We start from the raw sequence: 22,829 nt of genomic DNA, 5'->3' as shown, positions 1-22,829 counted from the left end.
GATGTATGCCACCGAGGTGGTGTTGTCCGACATCACTCTGACTGCTCTGTTTCGAAGTCTGTGGGCAAATCGCAGGCCAGCTAAACTGACTGCCTGTGCCTCTAGTCGGTTGATGTTCCACCCCGACTCTTCTCTGTTCCACCGCCCTTGGGCGGTGAGTTCTTCGCAGTGTGCTCACCATCTGTTCAGGCTGGCATCTGTAGTGAGCAGGGTCCAGGTTGGGCAGGACATTCTTGACCCCCGGCTCATGTGGCCGGGCTGCAACCACCACCGTATCTGATTCCGCACTCTGGCTGGTAGAGGTAGGTGTACGGTGTAGTTCTGTGATCGTGGGCTCCACCGAGATAGGAGGGCGTGTTGTAATGGTCTCATATGAGCCCGCGCCCATGGTATCACCTCCAGCGTGGATGCCATAAGGCCGAGGACCTGTTGGTAATCCCAAGCTGTGGGCCGGGTGGCGCTCAGCAGGGCCTGCAGACGATTCCGGAGCTTTGCTCTCCTCTTGGCGGTCAGACTGACCTTGTCTTCCTGGGTGTCGAATCGGACTCCTAAGTATTCCAGCGACTGAGAAGGCTGTAAGGAACTCTTGTTCAAGTTTACTACCCATCCTAGGCGTTCCAGAAGAGATTTAACTCTGTTGGTTGCCTGGTGGCTTTCCTCCGGTGACTTTGCCCTGATCAGCCAATCGTCCAGGTAGGGATGGACAAGGTTTCCTTCCTGAGTGACGCCGCCACTACTACTATGACCTTGGTAAAGGTCTGCGGCGCGGTGGCTAACCCAAAGGGTAAAGCTCGGAACTGGAAGTGTTGGTTCAGGACTTTGAAGCGTAGATAGCGCTGGTGATCCCGATGGATTGGGATATGCAAGTAGGCTTCCGACAGATCTAGGGATGTGAGAAACTCCCCTGGCTGTACTGAATTTTTGACAGACCGCAGAGTTTCCATGCGAAAGCTGGGGACCCGTAGGTGCCGGTTGACTGACTTGAGGTCCAGGACGGGCCTGAAAGTGCCCTCCTTCTTGGGCACTATGAAATAAATGGAATAATGCCCAGAATTTATCTCCCCTGCAGGCACTGGGATTATGGCTTTTAGGGACAGGAGTCTCCGCAAGGTAACTTCTAGTGCCGTCCTCTTAAGGGGTGAACAAGGAGATTCCACAAACTTGTCCGGCGGGAGCTGAAGAAAGTCCAGGTAATTGGCTGAATACCGCTGGCCCCAGTTATGAACATTGGTTTAGACTAATGACACGGCTTTGTTCCATGGAGCATGCCCTACTATCCTATCGGGAGCCCCGGAGAACGGTACTCACCCCTAGTATTTGGAGTGCATTCACAACCGCTTAGCCCCAGTTACAGGAGTGACCATGGATCCCTGGCAACCAGACCAAGATAGAGGCCCGGAAGCGGACGCCTCCTGAGCCGCAAGGACCTGCGCAGACTCGGTCCTCATCAACCTGTGCCCGGCGATGCCCATTAGAAGTGACGGTTACCATTCCCAGGAGAGGAGTTCCCACGACCACCACCAGGACAATAAGGGGGGGGGGAGGGACGGGGGGGACGACTGTTCTTCAAGTTGTACAACGGTTGTTATTATTTGTCGAATGATTGATGGTTGTAATTTCAAAACTCAATAAACATATTACAAAAAAAAAAAAAGAAAGTCCAGGTAATACCCTTCTTGGATGATGGCGAGGGCCCACTGGTCCGACGTAATTTCGACCCACCTGCGGTAGAAGAGGGTTAGCCTGCCTCCTATGGCTGCTACCCCTGGATGGGTCGGCTGATTGTCATTGTGGGGTACGGCCGGGACCCGAACCCGAGCCGGTTCCCTTCTTATTGCGCTTAGTCCGAAAGGACTGGTTCCTGGCCTGCGAACGAGGTGCTTGGTAGCGAGTCCTGTAAGGGTTGAAGCGCTGAGAGGTTCTACCTCTGGATGGTCTAGGAAAAGGACACTGGCTCCTCCGTGACCTGTCTTCTGGTAGACGGGGTAATGGAGAGGCGCCCCATTTATTGGCCAGTTTTTCGAGGTCGCTGCCAAACAGAAGGGAACCCTTAAAGGGCATTCTCGTTAGACGTGTCTTGGAGGAGGAGGTCGGCCGACCAATTACGTAGCCAGAGCTGTCTCCTGGCTGCCACTGAAGATGACACTCCCTTGGCTGCCGTACGAACTAGGTCGGAGGCTGCGTCAGTGAGGAACGAGAGAGCTGATTCCATCTCTTCTCCCGGGGTGTTGTTCCTAGCCTGTGATAAACAGGAACGCGTCACCATGGTGCAGCAGGTCGCAATTCGTAGGGACATGGCTGCCACCTCAAAGGCGTGTTTCAGAATGGCGTCCATGCGCCGGTCATGTGTATCCCTGAGGGCCGTCCCCCCTTCCACCGGAATGGTGGGGCGCTTCACAATTGCGCTAACTATGGCGTCTACCTGGGGGCACGCCAGTATCTCCTTGGTTGCCGGGTCTAAGGGGTACATGCCAGCCAAGGCCCGACCCCCCTTTGAATGAGGCCTCCGGCGCATTCCATTCCAGATCGATTAGCTGCTGTGCTGCTCGTAGGAGGGGAAAATGGTGAGTCGTTTGGCGCAGGCCCTCTAACAGGGGGTTCATTCTACGTTCCCCTGGGGTGTCATGGCCTGGGAGAGCCAGTTCCGACAGGCATTGTGAGATCAGGCCTGGGAGATCCTCTTTCAGAAAGAAACGCCTCATGGTCCGATAGGGTTCAATCCCCGAGGGAAGTCCACCCTCCTTGGGGGGCTCGTCATCTTCCTCAGAGCAATCAGAATCCCCATAAGTGGGGCTTCCGGGTGGCGAGTGGCCGTGCCTAGGTCTTGAGGGTCCAGGGGCCGGGTCATTCGGTATGTATGGACCCGTTCGGGGAGCGGACTGCATTGTGACAAAGGCATGAATCCCCTTGAATAATTCCACCCAGGAGAGCGAAGCAGGATCTGACCTCAGGGGCACCAGGTCTCTCGGGTTCCCTGGCAGCTCACCGCTGCCTGCTAGGTCCGGGGTGTTCCCTGAGGAACTGGCAAGTACGCTGGGCTGGGACCGGTCCTGGCCTGGAACTCCCAAGGCCTCTTCACATTGGGCACATAGGGAGTCTGCTTCCTCGCTCTGAGTGGCTCTGAGGTTGCATGCAGAGCAGAGGCTTATCCCTGATTCTGGAGGTGCCGGCTCTGCTGACGCATGGGCTCTCTTACGCTCCATCTCGTCTGTGAACTCAGCTGGAGTCTGCGCTTTGTAATATGCGCGAAGATGTGTGCCTACCAATCTGCGCTTACCAACGTGCGCGTATCAACGTGCGCCTATGAACATGTGCCTATGAGCGTGCGCCTATGAGCGTGCGCCCATCAACGTGCGCCTAGCAACATGCGCCTATGAACGGGCGCCTATCAACGTGCGCCTAGCAACGTGCGGTTAACAACATGTGTGTAGCAACCTGCGCCTATCAACGTGCGCGTAGCAACATGTGCCTATTGCACGGCTGACAAACCAGGGCAGAAGGCGAGCAGGCAGGCAAAATGGCGACCCCCTTGGCGAGTTGCCACGTAGGCAGACTCTGCTAATCCTCGGAGACCAACAAGTAAAGATGTACGCCTTACCTTGTCTTCGGTGCTTCTCGGCTGCGACCCGGGCGGTCTCCGGCTGCAGGGTGAGAGGGTAAGTACCGTCACCGCTGGGCTCGAGGAAGTGAACCCGCTGCCTCTAGGCCGCGCCCAAACTCGTCTCGCTCGGGGGCCAAGTCCACGCCGGAACCGAGGCTGCCTCTATGCCGCGCCCGAGCCCTTCTCACTCGGGGGCTAGGTCCCTGCTGCGAGTCGGCCACCGGACCGAGGCTCTTACCTCCGAGGGGACCACGGAAATCGCCTCGGGAAACTCAACTGGGGGAGGGACCGAATGGTATCACCGCAGGAGTGCGGGGCTCGTCTTCAGTAGGTTTCTTCTATGAATTTAGTCGTTAGAACTTGGAAAAACGCTCAGCGAGCGTGAGGTACCTCCAAACTGCTTTGGAGACGGAAATTACTGAATTGCTGCACTTCCTGCGGGGGTATATGTACCCATGCTGACATCAGATCCGTCTCCAACTGCTAGCACGAGCACACTATACCCACTTGTTTTGAGTCCATCTGCTACACGCTAGGAAAATCCAGATTAATCATCGGTCATTCCACACCTCTCATTTGTATATGGGCATCTACTACACCTACTCAATTTATTGTATGAGTTATTAGTAGCAGAATTTGTTTATTTTTTTATTTTTTCCTAGCTACAGCATGAGCCCTGAAGTGTGGTAATCAATAGACAGCATATGCAGGACACGGATAGTCCTGCTTTGTTCGGCACACATAGAGCACATGGCACCTCCTTATCTCCCAGCCTCGGTCTTATCCCCAGGATGAGTGAGACAGGGAGAGTGGACACTGAGCACTGGACATGACTCATTCTGAGTGTTGGGAGCAGCAGCAGTGGAGAAGCTCTGGCATCCATATGTGGTAGTAAAGGTAACAGACAGATGCCTGCATCATATAGATGTCTCAGTTTTCCTGAACATAGAGGGAACTGGCCTATTACAACAAATTTATGTGTATCTCTGCCCTCTCTCCTCTTTTGTTTTAAAATTTGGAAGAGAGATTGATGGGGCTTTCAATGCTTCTCTAGCTCTTCGTTTGACCATATCAATCCACTCCATGTCTGTATTGCCTGTTCTGCAAAGGCTGGTGTGCCACACATTTTTGTTAATGTAGGAATGCCTTGAGTTTAAAAATGGTGAAAAAGAGCAATAAAACCATTTCCATTTTCACAGGCGTATAATGTCACCAATGACTCTCCAGGTCTATTCTGAGGAATACTGTTTTTGAGTTTTTTTTATTAAGAAATCTACATGTTGGTATGGGGCAAGATGGAGGCTTGAAGGAGGTGAGAGAAGGCTGTCCCGGGATTACCTTGAAAATTGCTACGATGCCTGCGAAAAGAAAAGGGAAAATACGGGTTTATCCCTCCGCCCCACCTCCGATGACAGCGACTGATAGCCTACTCACCCAGACTGGCAACTTCTAAGGAGGTGAATTCCCCCGCTTCGAAGTTAGGAGGAGCCTCAACGTAGTTGGGGGACGTGACCCTTAACCCTCCAGAATCCCAGCGCCCAGTGATGACGCTCTCCACTGGCGTCCTAGCTGCTGCTGAGAAGCAGGCTACCGAAGTGTTGTGATATCAGCAGGAGGAGAGCAGAGAGGAGAATTATACAGACTACTCATCTCCTGAAAGGGCCTCTGTGTGGGGAGAAGGAGAAATGGAGGCTGAACCGAGAACATCTACCCCAGAAGGAGGAGGAAAGAAGAACGGGTAAAAATTGGCAGCTTCGGTGGAGAATAGGCTGGTAAAGAAAGTGGGCGAGTCTGGCCACTTTCAACTAATATCTAAACCAGCAACTGTGACTCTAGACACGCTCTGGGACTTAGTAGCTGGTTTAAGTATCTCATTTCAAGGATTCAATGCAAAAGTGGAGGGCCTTAGCACTAAAGTTGAATATTTGGAAATAAAAATAAATAATGTGGAACCCAGGATTGATGCGGTTGAGGCTACACTGAAAGATAACTGTGAGTGTAATGTAAAGCTAATTAAAGATTTAACAAGTGCCTCATGCAGGATTGAGAATCTAGAAAATTATTCTCGACATCTCAACCTAAGATTTCTGAACTTCCCAAAAATAGTGGGACAAATAGCTGATATTACCTTGAAAAAAAATTTCCTAGAAAATTTGAAGCTTGAGGAGTCAAGGTTGTCCTGTATTGTCAAGCTCTTTTTTTCTACCCATCTCACTTAAGGATAAACAACAGCAGAAAATCAGGTCAAAATGCTGGATAATCTTACTCAGTACCTGGAGGACTCCGCAGTGGAACTTTGTGAACGAGCTACTCTTCTAGTAACGTTTGCCTCAGAACAAGACATGGATAGAATTATGAAAAATTTCTTTAAGAATATGTCGACCCCATTTTATGAGGCTCCAGTAAGAATATTGGAGAAATTACTTACCTGATAATTTTGTTTTCCTTAGAGTAGACAGATGGACTCAGGACCAATGGGTGTAGTGTACACCTGATAGCAGTTGGCGACGGATCAGATTTCAATCTGACGTCAGCCCTAGTACATATACCCCTGCAGGAAGTGCAGCTCTTCAGTATTCTCCTCAAAAAGCATTGTGGATATATGCATGACTGAATAATTTGAATAACTTGATTAACTTTATAACTTGGATAACTTGATTAACTTTATAACTCGGTTAACTTAATTAATTTGAACCGGTTGAATTGGCTATAGCTGGAGACCACCAGTGCCCTCAACTGAGAAATGTTGACACCCGGTAGGATGGGTGTACTAGATGAAGGGAAGCATGGCTTACCCGTGAATCACTCGCTCCCGGGGATGTCCCCCGAGAATTCCATGAGTAACGGCAACCATGTGTGGGATGCTGAGTCCAACTGTCTACACTAAAGATGACGAAATTATCAGGTAAGTAATTTCTCCATTTCCTAGCGTGTAGCAGATGGACTCAGGACCAATGGGATGTATAGAAGCTACTCCTGAACCGGGTGGGAGGCCGCCCGTGACCTACTTAGTACTGCCCTTGCAAATGCTGTGTCCTCCCGAGCCTGAACATCCAGGAGGTAAAACCTGGAGAAGGTGCGGATGGAGGACCATGTTGCCGCCGTGCAGATCTCGGCGGGCAACAGCATCTTGGTTTCCACCCAGGATACTGCCTGGGCTCTAGTAGAATGAGCCTTGACATGTAAAGGCGGTGCTTGCCCGCTTCTACTTAGGCCGCCTTGATGACTTCTTTGATCCAGCGGGCTATGGTTGCTCGCGAGGCCACGTCCCCTTGCTTCTTCCCGCTGTTAAGGACTGCAGGAAGAATGTCTTCAGTGTTAATAGTCGGAGAGACAGGCCTCGGAGAGGTCTGAAGGAGGTTCCTGCTAGAAAATCTAGGACCAGGTGGAGGTTCCAATGGCCACTTCATGGGTGGTCGGATCTGCTTGACTCCTTTCAGAAAGAGGGAGACATCCGGGTGAGAGGCTATGCTGCTGCTCTCGCTCCGTAGCAGGACAATGCGGCCACCTGTACCTTGATGGAGTTGAGAGACAATCCCCTCTGTAGGCCGTTCTGCAGGAATTCCAAAATCGCAGGAATTTTGACTGAGCATAGTATGATGTCGCGGTCCTCGCACCAGGCTTCAAATAGTCTCCAAATCCTTATGTATGTTAGGGATGCGGAGAACTTGCGTGTCAATTACTGCCCCCGAGTATCCGCTCTTCCATAGGCGAGTCCTCTCAATGGCCAGACCGTAAGAGAGAATTGAGCTGGATCCTCGTGGAGGATCGGTCCCTGTTGGAGCAGGTCTGTGTGTGGAGGTAGCAGAAGGGGGCTCCCTGTCAGCAGTCTTCACATGTCTGCGTACCACGGTCTTCTTGGCCAGTCCGGGGCCACTAGAAGTACTGGTCCCCTGTGGTGTTCTATCTTGTGCATGATTGCACCCAATAGGGGCCACTTTGGGAAGGTGTTTAACAGAGTCTCCTGTGGCCAGATCTGTACCAGGGTATCGATTCCCTGGGACTGGGGTTCCCGCCTGCGGCTGAAGAAACTGGGTACTTGGGCGTTGGACCGGTTTGCCAGGAGGTCCATGGTTGGTGTTCCCCAATGGTTTACTATCAATTGGAATGCTGTGGTCGACAGACTCCATTCTCCTGGATCTAGACTTTCTCTGCTGAGGTAGTCCGCAGCGACGACGTCTTTCCCGGCGATGTGGATGGCCGAGATCTCTTGAAGATTCACTTCCGCCCATGACATTAGGAGGTCTATTTCCAGAGATACCTGTTGGTTTCTGGTTCCTCCCTAACGGTTGATGTAGGCCACTGTTGTGGCGTTGTGGCGTTGTCCGACATTACTCTGACTGCTTTGTCTCAGAGTCTATGACCGAACCTTAGGCAGGCTAGTCTGACTGCTTGGGCTTCTAGGCGATTGATGTTTCATCCAGACTCTTCTTTGTTCCATTGCCCTTGGGCGATTAGCTCCTGGCAGTGTGCTCCCCATCCTCGTAGGCTGGTATCCATGGTGAGTAGGATCCAGGTTGGTGAGGATAGTCTCGTTCCCTGGCTCAGATAGGCTTCTTGAGGCCATTTTCGAAGTTGGGCCCGAACTCTGTCCGGGAGCTGAAGACGTACGGTGTAGTTCTGGGACAGTAGATTCCTTCGTGATAGTAGTGAGCGTTGTAGGGGTCTCATGAGAGCTCTTGCCCATGGCACTACTTCCAGTGTGGATGCCATGAGGCCGAGGACTTGTAGGTAATCCCATGCTGTGGGGCGAAGTTCGCTCAACAGGGTTCGTAACTGGGTCATCAGTTTTGATCTCCTTGTCGGTGTCAGGAAGACCTTGTCTTGTTTGGTGTCGAACCGGACTCCCAAGAATTCTAGAGATTGGGAGGGCTGCAGGCAGCTCTTGTTTGTGTTGACCACCCACCCGAGGCTCTCCAGTAGAGTTTTGACTCTGTTGGTTGCCTGATGGCTTTCCTCTGGGGATTTCGCCCTGATCAGCCAATCGTCTAGATAAGGGTGCACGCGGATTCCTTCCTTCCTCAGTGTTGCTGCCACCACTACTATGATCTTGGTGAACGTCCGGGGTGAATGGCTAACCCAAAAGGTAGTGCCCGGAACTGGTAGTAATGGTCCAGGATCGAGAAGTGTAGAAAACGCTGATGCTCTTGATGGATCGGAATGTGTAGGTAGGCTTCAGACAGATCCAGGGATGTAAGGAACTCTCCCGGTTGTATCACCCTTATTACCGAGCGTAGGGTTTCTATGCGGAAGCGAGGAATCTTCAGGTAACGGTTGACCGCCTTGAGGTCCAGGATGGTTCTGAACGTTCCTTCTTTCTTGGAGATGATAAAATAGATGGAATAGTGTCCAGTATTTATTTTTTGTGGGGGCACCGGTGTTATAGCCTCTAAGGGTAGCAATCTGGTCAGTGTAGCTTCCACTGCCATCCTCTTGGAAGGGTCGTGGCAGGGAGATTCCACAAACTTGTCTGGAGGGAAATGGTGGAAATCCAGGTAATATCCCTCTCGAATGATGGATAGGACACACTTGTCTGAAGTTATCTCAACCCATCTTTGGTAGAATAGGGCAAGTCTGCTCCCTATGGCTTCTTCCTTTGGACGGGTCGGCTGATTTTCATTGTGGGGTGCGGCTGGGGCCTGAGCCCAAGCTGGCTACTTTTTTGTTGTGCTTGCTCCAAAAGGACTGGCTCCGGCCTGCGGGGCGGGCCACTTGATATGTGCTTCCATATGGGTTGAAGTGCTGTGATCCTCTGCCCCTGGGTTTCGGGGGAAGGATTGCTGGTTTCTCTTATTCCTGTCCTCCAGTAGCCACGGCAGTGGGGACTCGCCCCATTTGTTGACTAGTTCTCTAGTTCGCTTCCGAACAGGAGTGTTCCCATGAAAGGCATCCTTGTGAGTCTTGTTTTGAAGGATGCGTCGGCCAACCAGTTTCAGAGCCAGATTTGTCTTCTGGCTGCCACAGCGGATGACACTCCTCTAGCTGTGGTGTGTACCAGATCAGAAGTGGCGTCCGCGAGGAATGATACTGCTGATTCCAGGGCCTCCCCAGGAGTGTTCTTCCTGGTCTGTGCTAAGCAGGCATGTGACCCCACGGCACAGCAGGCCGCGATCTGTAAAGACATAGGGGAGACATCAAAGGACTGTTTGAGGATAGATTCCAGACGTTTGTCTTGAGCATCCTTGAGTGCTGCTCCTCCCTCCACCGGGATAGTAGTGGGCTTCGAGACTGCGCAGACCATAGCATCCACTTTAGGACATGCCAAGAGATCTTTGGTGGCTGGGTCCAGAGGGTACATACATGGCTGCCAGAGCCCGGCCCCCTTCGAATGTAGTTTCTGGGGCCTCCCATTCCAGGTCAATTAGTTGCTGGACAGCTTGTAATAGTGGGAAATGGCGGGAGGTCTGACGGAGTCCCTCTAGCAGTGGGTTCATCTTAGGTTCCCCCAAGGCACTTGTGCCCAGGATAGCAAGCTCTTTTAAGCTGTGTGTGACCAGGTCTGGAAGCTCATCCTTGGGGAAGAAGCGTCTCATGGTTCGGTAGGGCTCTGTCCCCGGGAGTTCCCCTTCCTCCAGGGGCTCTGAATCCTCATCCGAGTTGTCCGTGTCCCTGAAGGTGGAGCTTCTGGGTGGTGGGATTACTTCCCTGGGCATAGAGGGTCCTGTGATGTTGAGGTCCTTTGGTGGAGCCTGAGGCCGTATGATAGGAGGCCCCGGTTTCATGTGGACGAAGGTATGCAGACCTTTGAAGAATTCCACCCAGGAGATAGATGCTGGGTCTAGACTAAGGGGCGCCTTGTCCCTGGGGAGCTCCGTTTGGGGGGGGGGGGGGTGTCCTGCTGCGCAATGCTAGGTCCGGCGTACTGCTCGAGAGGCTGGAACCCGGTACCGGCTGGGGAAGGCCATGAGTTGGATCCTCTAGGGCCTCTTCGCACCGTATATACAGGGCCGTGGCCTCCTCATGCTGTGCAGCTCTAATGTGGCATACTGGGCAAAGGCCCTGAGCTTTGAGTTTCATTTCTGGTGGTGCCATGGCTTGTGCGCATAAGATACAGTTGTGTGCTACAGTGCGTCGAAGTTGTGCGCTTAGGTTTGGTGCGCGCTCAGAGATGTGCGCGCTGTTATGCACACAGATCGAAGTTATGCGCCCGGCACAGTAAGCGTGTGGCTACGCGTATCGCTTGTGCGCACAGTACTTGGGCATGCGACGTTGTGAGCACAAGGTATTTGTGCGCCCAGATCGGAATGGCGGATAGGGCGGCGAACAGATCAAAATGGTAACGGCGACCACGCAGACAATATGGCGACCACCTCGGAGGGTCTCCACGTGGGAGGACCCTCGGATCTGACCAGGGTCTAGCCCTGCTAGGGCAGATCAATCCGATGGCACTGGTGCCGGCTGGCGACCTGTGCGATTCCTCGAGCTTTGGAGACCGGAGACTTAAGTAGATTTCTACCTTACCTTGTCTTGGCGCTTCCCGGTCTCGTTCCGGGCGGTCTCCAGCTGCGGGGGGGAGGGAAAATACCTTCACTGCCGTGCTCAAAGTTGCACCCGCTGCCTCTCAGCCTCACCCGATGTCGGAGGCTAGGTCCCCGCCGAGGGTCAGCCGTCGGACCGAGGCTTACCTCCGAGGGATCGCGGAAATCACCTCGGGAATTCTCAACTGGGGGAGGGACCCAATTGGTGTCACCGCAGGAGAGCGGGGCTCGTCTGTAGAGGTAAGATTTCTTCTTATTTTGGTTTTCTTTGGTAAAATTACTCTAATGCTGTGCGAGCATGCAATGAGTCCCTAACTGCTCTGGAGACGGAAAATACCGAAGAGCTGCACTTCCTGCAGGGGCATATGTACTAGGGCTGACGTTAGATTGAAATCTGATCCGTCTCCAACTGCTATGAGGAGTACACTATACCCATTGGTCCTGAGTCCATCTGCTACAAGCTAGGAAAACCCAGATTTCTCTCAAGTAACACAACAGAGAAGAAGGGAATTTTTGTTATATAGGCCACAAGTAATATCTATGGGTTAATCATTTGTGTTAAGATACCCCTGCAAATGCATTGTGTAATGTCAGAAAGAATGTTTTATTTTTTATTACTCCGAACAACTTAAATCGTTTGTAAATTCTAGGATGATCACTATTATATCTCCAAGTTAATACTAAGTTGGAATTATAAAGTGATAAATATTGTCAGCCATGTAAAGTCAATTTCCTTCGCATATTAGAGAATAATGTTTGAATTTTATTAGAAATTTCCCATATATTCGCCGTTTTTCTAGGTTGCTTTAGAGAGGAACATATATCAATGATTTGATTTCAATGTGTCTTTTTTTCCTGTTTATATATGATGGAAATATGATATGAATGTTTCTAATTTCTTCTAGTAAGAATATCTTACTTGTAATTTGAAAAAAATTAATGAAGTAAACATTTAAAAAAAAAAAAAAAAAAAGAAATCTACATATTATATGAGTTAAGTGAATTTTAATTGTGACTGTTTTATCATGTAAGCCACCTCACGCAAACAGAGTGTGGGTTAAAAATGTTTTAAAAATTAAAAATTAATAAAACACTGCTGTACATCAAGGGCATGAATAGGCCAACTAACTTCAGAATGGGCAAAAATATACTGCAGTTATTTTTCTGAACTTTGCAGAGTCCTTGATCACCATGACTTCCCTGGGTGGGCTGGACTGCTCGGGCAGGACTAAAGGAAAGGAAATTAGCAGGCAAGTTTAAATTTTACTTTTTTTTTTTCTTTTCATTGTCCATGCCAGAACAGTCCAGATGAATGGAATGTATCCAAGCTTTACCCAGATTGGATGGGCAGAAGCTGTGGTAGCTCTCAGGACTCCTGCATTCAAAGCATACCATGCTGAGGTGCTTAGAGCAGGAAAGCAAATGTTGCTTACCTGTAACAGGTGTTCTCACAGGACAGCAGGATGTTAGTCCTCATATATGGGTGACATCACAGGATGGAGCCCAATCACGGAACACTTTTGTCAAAGTTTCTAGAACTTTGGCACTTACTGGGCATGCCCAGCATGGCACTAACCCTGCAGCCAGCAGGGGTCCCCCTTCAGTCTTATTTAAAAGCTACAGGAAGTGCCGAAAAATAAAATAAGAAACGTAACGAACCCAACACCGCGGGGTGGCGGGCAGGTTTCATGAGGACTAACATCCTGCTGTCCTGTGATAACATCTGTTACAGGTAAGCAACATTTACTTTCTCACAGGACAAGCAAGATGGTAGTCCTCACATATGGGTGAGTACCGAGCTGAGAACATAAGAACATAAGAAAATGCCATACTGGGTCAGACCAAGGGTCCATCAAGCCCAGCATCCTGTTTCCAACAGTGGCCAATCCAGGCCAAAAGAACCTGGCAAGTACCCAAAAACTAAGTCTATTCCATGTAACCCTTGCTAATGGCAGTGGCTATTCTGTAAGTGAACTTAATAGCAGGTAATGGACTTCTCCTCCAAGAAGGATGTCAGAGTATGCACCAAATGTACCCAGGCGTGCAAGGCACTAGGATTGGGGTGAAGTTTGGACGAGGGCATCCTGAACCTTACCGGGCAGGCGGAAGGGTGTTGGTACGTCAAGTTGTGAATAGGTCACGCAGGACAGTTTGGCTGAAGATGGAATCTTGTCTTCCGGCCTTGTCCAAGCAATAGTGGGCTGTAAAGTAGGGAGAGAACTCCAGGTGGCAGCCCTGCAAATGTCAGGAAGCGGCACCGAGCGTAGGTGTGCTACTGAAGTCACCATGGCCCTCACAGAGTGTGCTTTAACACGGTCTTGAAGTGGAATGCCTGCTTGCTGATAGCAAAAGGATATGCAGTCCGCTACCAGGAGGAGAGAGTCTGCTTACCCACAGGCTGCCCCAATTTAATGGAATGGAAAGAGACAAAATTGAGTGCTTTTCCAGTCGGCAGCTGTACGGTCTAGGTAGAATGCTAGAGCCCTTTTACACTCAAGGGTATGCAGAGCTGTTCTCCTGGATTGGAATGGGGCCTGGGAAAAAAGGTAGGTAGTATAATGGATTGATTGAGATGAAACTCTGATACTACCTTAGGCAAGAACTTTGCGGAGTACTGCCCGGTCCTGCAGACGTTTAGTATAAGGTGGATAGGTAACTAGGGTCTGCGAGCCGAAGTGATTACCAAAAGAAAGATCACTTTCCATGTGAGATAGCAAAGTTCACAGGATTGGAGAAGCTCGAATTGTGGTTCCATGAGCCGACCCAAAACCAGGTTGAGGTCCCAAGAAGGGGCCGGAGGAAGTAGTGGAGGCTTGAGGTGAAGCAAGCCATTCAGAAAACATGTTACAAGGGGTTGTACTGATATGGGAAAATCCCCGACACATTTATGGAAGGCGGCCACCGCACTAAAATGCATTCTGATGGAGGAAGTTTTTAGACCTGACTCCGACAAGTGCCAGAGATAGTCCAGAAACTTCATGATTGGACAGGTAAAGGGTCAAGGGATTGAGAAGAGCACCATGACTGAAACCTGTTCCATTTGTAAAGGTAGGAGTTTCTCGTGGAAGGCTTCCGTGAAGCAATCAGGACACGGGAAACTGATTCAGAAAGGTTAAGTGGCTGAAGGATTAACCTTTCAACATCCAGGCCGTCAGGGACAAGGCTTGATGATTGGGGTGGCGTAGGCACCTGTCATTTTGAGTGATCAGAAGCGGGTCCTTTCCCAAGGGAATGTACCTGCGAATGGAGAGATCCTGAAGTATTGGAAACCATACTTTGCGTGGCCACTGAGGTGCTATCAGGATCATGGTTCCCTTGTCTTGACGTAACTTTTCGAGAGTCTTTGAGAGAAGTGGAAGTAGAGGGAATGCATATAGGAGACCGGTTGCCCATGAGAGGGAGAATGCATCTCTTGGCTGATAGTGTTGGCTGCGAGTGAGAGAGCAGAAGTTCTCTACTTTGCGGTTTTGAGGTGACGCAGAGATCTATATGAGGGTAACCCCACTGTTGGAATATCGAGTCCGCTATTGAGGGGTCGAGAAACCACTCGTGCGGTTGAAAGGTGCGACTTAGTTTGTCTGCCAACACATTGTCCACTCCCGGCAAGTAGGTGGCCCTGAGGTACATCGAGTGGGAGAGGACCTCCTCCCATATCTGCGCAGCTTCCTGACACAGGAAGTAGGAGCCCGTGCCTCCCTGTTTGTTGATGTACCACATGGCCACCTGGTTGTCTGTCTGAATCAGGATGACTTGGTTGGAGAGGCGATCCTGAAATACTCAGAGCATATCTGATTGCTTGAAGCTCCAGGAAATTGATTTGGTGTTTGGCTTCCTCTGGAGACCAAGTTCCTTGTGTCTGCAGATTGGCCATGTGGGCTCCCCAGCCAAGTTTGGAAGCATCGGTGGTGAGAGTTATTTGAGGGTCTGGAACGTGGAAGGGCAAGCCTTGGAGGAGATTGATCTGATTTTTCCACCAGGCGAGAGATTGATGGAGTAAGTCGGTGACATGGACAATGGTCGACAGGGGCTGAATGCATTGAGTCCATTGTGACCTTAGAGTCCACTGCATGACTCTCATGGCTAGGCGGGCCATTGGGGTGACCAGAACTGAGGACGCCATGTGTCCCAGTAGGATGAGAAAGTGGCGTGCAGTCGTGTAGCGCCGAGACTGCAGCTGGTGTGCAAGAGAGACGAGAGTGAGTTCGTTGTCGAGGTATGAAAGCTTTTGCCTGCAAGGTGTCCAAGTCTGCCCTTATGAATGATAAGGTTTGAGATGCCACCTGTTGTTGAAATGGCACAATCGACCTCCCACTGGTATGTGAGGCAGTGGAAGCTGGCTGCTGCTCTCTATGCAGGAGTCAAAAACCGGAAGCAGGGCCCGACTGAGGAGCTGTTTGCGGCTTTTGTTTTCGTATCTGACGAGACTGGGTTTTTTTAAATGGTCTCGTACAGTGAGTTCTAGCCGGTGGTGGGTAGGATTTCTTCGGACGGAAGAAGGACTTCTTAGTGTCTTTTCGGAAAGGCTGTTTTGAGGAGTACTCAGAAGGCATCAGACAGACAGTCTCAGGGTCTCATGATGGTCCTTGGGTTCCGCCACCGTTCGTTGAATCTGCTTGCCGAACAGATTGTCTCCTACACAGGGCAGGTCGGATAATCTGTCCTGCACTTCAGGGCGAAGGTCCGATGACTTGAGCCAGGCCCATCTTCTTGCCGAGATAGCAGCTGCAGATACCCTGGTAGCAGTGTCAAAGATATCGTAAGATGATCTTATCTCATGCTTGCCCGCCTCAAAACCCTTGTTTACTAGGGTTTGGAGCTGATCTTGAAATTGCTGAGGCAGAGAGTCTGTCAAGTCTTGTATCTGCTTAAATAAGACCCTGTTGTATTGGGTGATATAGAGCTGATAAGAGGCGATTCGGGAGATTGAGCAATGAGCCCTGGAAGACCCAGCGACCAATGGCATCTAGAAATTTTTGCTCCTTGCCTGGGGGAAAAGAAGTGTGGGGTTTTGATCTCTTTGCCCTCTTTTGGGCAGATTCTACAACCACAGGTCAGTGATCCAATTAAGGTTTTTGAAAACCTGGGGCTGACCGAACCAAATAAGTGGTGGCAGCCTTCCTGTTGACTGGAGCAACAGAGCCAGGGTGTTCCCAGTTCTTTTTTAGGAGATCTAGAAGAACTTGGTGAATAGGGATGGAAGTTTTTTCCTTGGGAGCATCCAGGAATTGCAATAGTTCCATCATTTGATGCCTGTCATCTTGTTCGGTCTGTAATTGGAAGGGAACCAATTCAGACATCTCCTTCACAAAATTTATGAAGGAAAGGTCCTCTGGAGGAGAATGCTTTCTGCTTTCAGTAGGAGAAGGTGGTGAAGGCAGGTCATCGGTGTCTGGTGAAGAATCATCAGTCCAGATATCGTAGTGATTAGCACCTGCCCCTCTAGGAACTCGAGGGGGACGGGATGGTGGAATCCCTGAAGGCTCTGTCTAGGCTCCGAAGGAATAATTGGAGGCACAGATGAAGGCATCAAAGGCACCGGTGCAGGCATCAATGAATGGATTGGTGGCGTCGATGGACACATCGGCATCGATGGCTGAGGCATCAATAGAACTCCCGATGGAGGGATGCGGAATGGTGTTTCTCCTCCCGATGACAAGGTAAGCGGAGAGGGCACCGGAGCCATCGGTGACCCGAGATCCATCGGTGGAAAAGCGGCAATAAGCGCTTCCATCCTTGAGAGCAGTGGTGCCAACGCTGCCGGAATCAGGTCAGTGGTCGGTTCCACGATCGGTACCGGTGTCGGAGGAACTTGGAGTCGATGCATCGCTTTGTCATGGCCTCCTGAACCAGCTGGTCCAGTTCTTCTCAGAGTTCTGGAGCAAGCAGCCCTGACTTCGGAACAGAGGAAAAAGGCAGAGGCATAGCCGGAGAGACCACCATTAAAGGCGGAGTCACGGCTCCCAGTCCCCTTTCGGGTGAGGGTTGCCTCGGTGACCTGGTCGCTGAAAAGGTCTGTGCCTTTTCTGGACGGGGTTTCTTTGACAGCGGCTCGGACGATGGCGAGGTCGATGATTTCGCTCCCTCGATGGTCTGAGACTTCAGATGTCTGTGGCGATGTTTCTCTCTACAATCCCCTCGGTCCTGAGGGGGAGTAGAGGTGGTTGAAGGCCGAGAAGTCATCGATGCCGTATGGTCATCGGTGGGGGGGGGGGGGGGGGAATCGAAAATGTACTAACAAACAGTGAGCTATTTATTCATGGCGCCTCTCTTTTATACTAACATAGCCGGAAGCAAGCTGATGGAGGAAGAAGGGTGATCGCCTGAATCTTTTGGACACCCTGTTAAACATCGAAACTTTGTAAACCGTTGTGATGGCGAAACCGAACGATGGTATATAAAACTCGATAAATAAATAAAATCAATTCAAATCCCCTGACGGAATCCTAATCTCTCAGCACCACAGAAGACCGAGAGGTAGTCCGAAAAAGACATTGTGCTGCAAATTTTTTTCTCCTTTTTTGAAATAAATTTTATTGCCTCCCCATTGTTCTCCAAGAACAGAGAGACAGAATACTATCAGCAACTCCTGCTGCCAGACCCAGCAAGGGAACAAAAATCACTAAGGAACACAAAGACTTTGGCTAGTCAGTTCCCAAGGGGAAAGGGAGAAGCAATTCCAACAGGAATGTCGGCAGAAACTTTGCCTATGCTCCACTGGAACTCTGAGCCTATAGCCTTCCTGGGAGTGGCCTACTTCTAGCTGCTACACCAGTCCACATGTCTGCACCACCTGCTGAAGATAGAAATACTGAACCAGACCCTATAAAGGAGATTGAACTCAGTTTTGAGCTTTATTTCTTTGTCTCCATCTGATGGCAGGATGACAGAACCCACTTATCTGAACTGGTCTGGATGATAAGGAATGTAGAGATTACTTACCTGATAATCTCGTTTTCCTTAGTGTATGCAGATGGACTCAAAACAAGTGGGTATAGTCTGCTCGTGCTAGCAGTTGGAGACGGATCTGACATCAGCACGGGTACATATACCCCACAGGAAGTGATGCAATTCAGTAATCTTCCTTGCAAAGCTGTTATAGCTATATGAGTACTGACCGATCGATTAATTACACGGGATTACCCTGACCGGTTGATAGTAGCTGGAGACTGCCAGGATTCTCAACCGGAAGGCGCCGACACCCGGCAGGGTGGATGCCCTATGTAGAAAAACATGGCTTACCTTGAGCTTGTGAAATCCCATGTATACCGGCAGCCGGGCGGGATGCTGAGTCCATCTGCATACACTAAGGAAAACGAGATTATCAGGTAAGTAATCTCTACATTTCCTAGCGTGTAGCAGATGGACTCAAAACAAGTGGGATGTACAAAAGCTACTCCTGGACTGGGCAGGAGGCTGCCCGAGGTCCGTGTAGGATTGCCCTCGCAAATGCTGTGTCCTCCCTGGCCTGGACATCCAGACGGTAGAATCTGGAAAAGGTATGGAGGGAGGACCACGTCGCCGCCTTACAGATCTCAGCAGGCGACAGCATCCACGTTTCTGCCCAAGAGGCTGCTTGCGCTCTGGTAGAGTGAGCCTTGACCTGCAGAGGCGGTGGTTTACCCGCGTCTACGTAGGCTGCCTTGATAACTTCTTTGACCCAGCGGGCGACAGTTGCCCTTGAGGCCGCTTCCCCTTGCTTCTTCCAGCTGTGTAGAACGAACAGATGGTCCGTCTTTCGTATTGCTTCGGACACTTCCAGGTATCTGGGCAGTAGCCTGCCTATGTCGAGATGGCGTAGAACTCGACCTTCTTCTGACTTCTTCAAACCGTCTGTGGTAGGTAAAGAGATGGTTTGGTTGAGGTGGAAGTGCGAGACTACTTTGGGTAAGAAGGAAGGAACTGTGCGAAGATGGATGGCTTCTGGCGTGATTCGGAGAAACGGATCACGGCAAGACAGTGCTTGTAGCTCAGAGACACGGCGAGCAGAGCAAACAGCCAGCAGGAACACCATCTTCAAGGTTAACAAACGGAGGGACAGGCCTCAAAGTGGACGGAAGGCGTGTCCCGCTAGAAAGTCCAAAACTAGGTTGAGGTTCCACAGAGGTATGGGCCACTTCAGTGGCGGACGAATGTGTTTGACTCCTTTCAGGAAACGTGAAACGTCTGGGTGTGTGGCGATGCTATTGCCATTACTCCGTGGACCGTAGCAGGAAAGTGCTGCCACTTGGACCTTGATGGAACTGAGGGACAGACCCTTCTGAAGACCATCTTGCAGGAAGTCCAAAATGATAGGAATCTTAGCGGCATGTGGATTGGTGCTATGATCTTCGCACCAAGCTTCAAATACTATCTATTACCGGTCCTGAATATCCTCGTGTTTCAGTCTAGCCCTCTCAATGGCCAGACCGTAAGAGAGAATTGAGCCGGATCCTCGGGAGTATGGGACCTTGTCGCAGCAGGTCCCTGTGCGGTGGCAGGGGTAGTGGAGTCCCTGCCAGCAACCTTCTCATGTCTGCATACCAGGGTCTTCTTGGCCAGTCCGGGGCCACTAGAAGAACTAGGCCTCTGTGCCGCTGAATCCTGTGTATAATGGCACCCAGCAGGGGCCATGGCGGAAAAGCATACAGCAGGATCCCCTGGGGCCATGGTTGCACCAGTGCATCGATCCCCTGAGACAGAGGATCCCGCCTACGGCTGAAATACCGGGATACTTGAGCATTGGAGCTGTCCGCTAGTAGGTCCATGCCCAGGGTCTCCCACTGATTCACAATTATCTGGAACGCCGTGGGTGACAGTTGCCAATCCCCGGGATGTAGACTTTCTCTGCTGAGGAAGTCTGCCGCGGCGTTGTCCTTCCCGGCGATGTGGACGGCGGAGATGTCCTGGAGATTTGCTTCTGCCCAAGTCATCAGGGGAGCTATTTCTAGTGATACCTGTTGGCTTCTGGTTCCACCCTGTTGGTTGCTGTATGCCACCGTGGTGGCGTTGTCTGACATCACTGACTGCTCTGGACCTGGTGTAGGTTCAGGCATCGGTAAAATTTGAGATATCTCTTTCCCTGTAGGCCGTGGCATCGGAGCATCTAATGGCTGCACGGAATGGCACCGATAACAGTGTCCAACTTGTCAAGTATTGGCGCCAATGACAGATCAGGCATCGGCACAGGCATCGGTGCCGGCGAGGGTGTTGGCAGCGGTGATGGACTCGGAGCCGGCAATGGATTCGGTGACGGTAATGGAATCGACACCGGCGATGGAATCGGCATCGAAGGTGGAATCGGCGCCGGTGCTGGCATCGGAAGGCATCTCTCGGATAGCAACTCAAACTGCCTGGCAGATATATCCGCCCTTATAGCTGATGAAGTCAGAGCAGCTATAGGGGGAGGCAGTGAGGGCAAAACCGGTCTTTCCACAGGTCCCTGTGGCGGCATGGTTCCCGGCACCGATATCGGTGGGGATCGCCTGGGAGTCGTAGGCCTCGAGGGCATCGATGACTCATCCCTCGGAGGTTTCTTAGGAGTTGGATCTATAGGCATTGAAGGAACTCCGGGCATTGTGTCTGAATTTGGATCCAGAGGTCTTTGATGGCGATGCCGGTGCTTTTGTCGATGCTCGACGCTCTTTGTTTCGATTATCGAGGTAGACTTTATAAAAGACCAAGAAGGGGTCGGTGATGGGCGGTCACCCACTTCGTCTGGAAGACGTCAAGTTTTCAAAACTACTTTTTTTAACCACTCAAGCCGGAGACGATTGTGTCGAAGTTGAATTCGACGGCAGCAGTTGAAGATGGAAAAGATGCTCCATCTTTTCCATATGTGCTCGCCTGCCCTTCGGTGTCATTTCAGCGCATTTCGGGCATGTCGATACATCGTGTCTCTCGCCTAGACATAGCACACATTCGATATGGGGTCCGTTATGGACACAGTGCAAGTACAATTCCGGCATTTTTTAAACCCGGTAGTCATGTCGAAGGCCGGACAGCCGTCGATGACCTTCTGACTGGATTTTTAGTTAACGGTATCGACCGGAAAAATGATTTCACTCACCGGTGGTGAAAAAGAGGGAGACCTCTATGGTGGAATAAATTTTCAGAAATATTTTTAACTTTTTCAGAGTGTGAATTTACCACACAGGGCTCCTTACCCACGAGGCTAACAGCAGCGTGGAAAAAAGAAGACTGAAGGGAGACCCCTGTGGATCAGGGAATTATGGCATGCTGGGCATGCTCAGTGGCCTCAGTGTGCCAGTCAAACGTTTCTAGAAACTTTGACAGAAAGTTTTCCGTGATATGGCTCCGTCCAGTGACGTCACCCATATGTGAGGACTAGCATCCTGCTTGTCCTGGGATAAAGAATACATTCCTCCTCAAATACTACAGTTTCCTTTAGAGAAAAGATTTCCTTCTACCCTGCATCTGTCTACAGATGTCAGGAAAGATCAATTTTATGACCCATAAACAAAGCATCTTTATTACAGAAAAACAAACACATAATTTAATTCTTGTGTGACTCCAGAGAGCAAGTAATCAAAAGAGTGGCATGATCATTTATAACAACATTAGACTGTTCAAGGAAACTAGTTAAGTTAGGAATATTCACAGATGCTACAGATTGCTTAATCATTTTAATAGTGAAGGTACATAAAATATTTTAGAAAAGGAAGTCAAATGCTCATCAGAAATACCCAGAATTTCCATCATAGACTTTATAACAAGCTCCTTGAGGCCAATCAGATGTATGACGAAAATTTAATAAGTGAAGATTAAAGAACCTCCATCTGTTTTGAAGTTCAAGATGCCTTTTCGTAGTACAACATTTAATACTAACAAGAGGATCTGAACTCTTGAATAATATGGTCGTGAAATTCCAGAAAATGTAGTCTCTCATCATGGACAACCATGGAAGCTTGTAAAACAGGAATCTGACTATTAACAGAATCCAAAGCAAAAGAAAAGTCACCAAGAACTATGGCTTGCCAAACATCTTCAAGACCAATGTTAGCAGGCCTCTGCAGAATGGACTATACCTAGGTAGGAGTAAAATGCCCATCCAGATTTCCCACAACTCTTGGGACTGGGTCAGGAACTTCAGGTCCAATCCCAGGTTGGGCTGACTCCAAAACTACCCAGCAGTTCAGTACATGGGGAGGGTCATGGTTCTCAGGGCTTAGACTGACCAGTCACTGTTCCACTAGTGATGTTAAGTAAAGAGGGTTGCACCTGAGCAAACTTGCTCTCTGGATCCCAAGAACATCTGAGAAATGGTGCACTGCTGAAAAGAAGAGGAAACAGGAGCTAAGAGCTTTGGTAACTGCCATTTCTTCTTACCCATATTAAAAACAACAACAGTTGGTGGGAACCAGTGGCAAGACAGTCAAAAAAAAACAACCACTGAAGCCACAGTGAAAATGAAGCTAGGGTGTGGCTTTGGTGAGTCAGCAGAAGTGTGTTGCAGGACACATCCTTTAGAAGCAGATCGGTATCGCCTGTTGACAGCAACCAGCATGGGAGAAGAGGGCCAGGCTCTTAAGATGGTCCAAGGGTAATGCGAGGCAGCAGGGAGCCAGGAGAAATCTTTACTGCCCAACAGTATTATTTTCAAATACTCAGACAGCTGTAGCTTAGAATTCATGATTGATAAACAGACCATCATCAGTATGACTCAGTAATTCACCTTGTCTTCTCAGAAAATCTCATGCAAAATTCTGAGCAGAAATTTGTTTTACTGTGTCTGCTTAGTTATATTGCGGTTG

At 50.1% G+C, this 22,829-nt stretch overlaps 1 protein-coding gene across 5 annotated transcripts in view; it reads right to left on the bottom strand.

Moving 5' to 3' along the window:
• Positions 1–22,829, bottom strand: part of LOC115093775 (SAP domain-containing ribonucleoprotein-like) — a 402,230-nt gene that overhangs the window by 159,732 nt on the left and 219,669 nt on the right. Inside the window, exon 7 of one of the 5 annotated variants that reach the window (XM_029606018.1) lies at positions 21,535–22,348. The exons of 3 other annotated variants lie outside the window; for them this stretch is intronic. In XM_029606018.1, the coding sequence (XP_029461878.1) occupies positions 22,237–22,348 (112 nt within the window). In that variant the 3' untranslated portion in view covers positions 21,535–22,236. Of the gene's footprint in view, positions 1–21,534; positions 22,349–22,829 lie in introns of those variants that run through there. One more of the 5 variants, XM_029606020.1, reaches the window with a different exon arrangement.

The sequence above is a fragment of the Rhinatrema bivittatum genome, chromosome 6 (genome assembly GCF_901001135.1).
Source record: "Rhinatrema bivittatum chromosome 6, aRhiBiv1.1, whole genome shotgun sequence".
Classification (NCBI taxonomy): domain Eukaryota; kingdom Metazoa; phylum Chordata; class Amphibia; order Gymnophiona; family Rhinatrematidae; genus Rhinatrema; species Rhinatrema bivittatum.
Note: the sequence above shows the minus strand (reverse complement) of the source record. Positions and strands in the feature narration are given on the sequence as shown.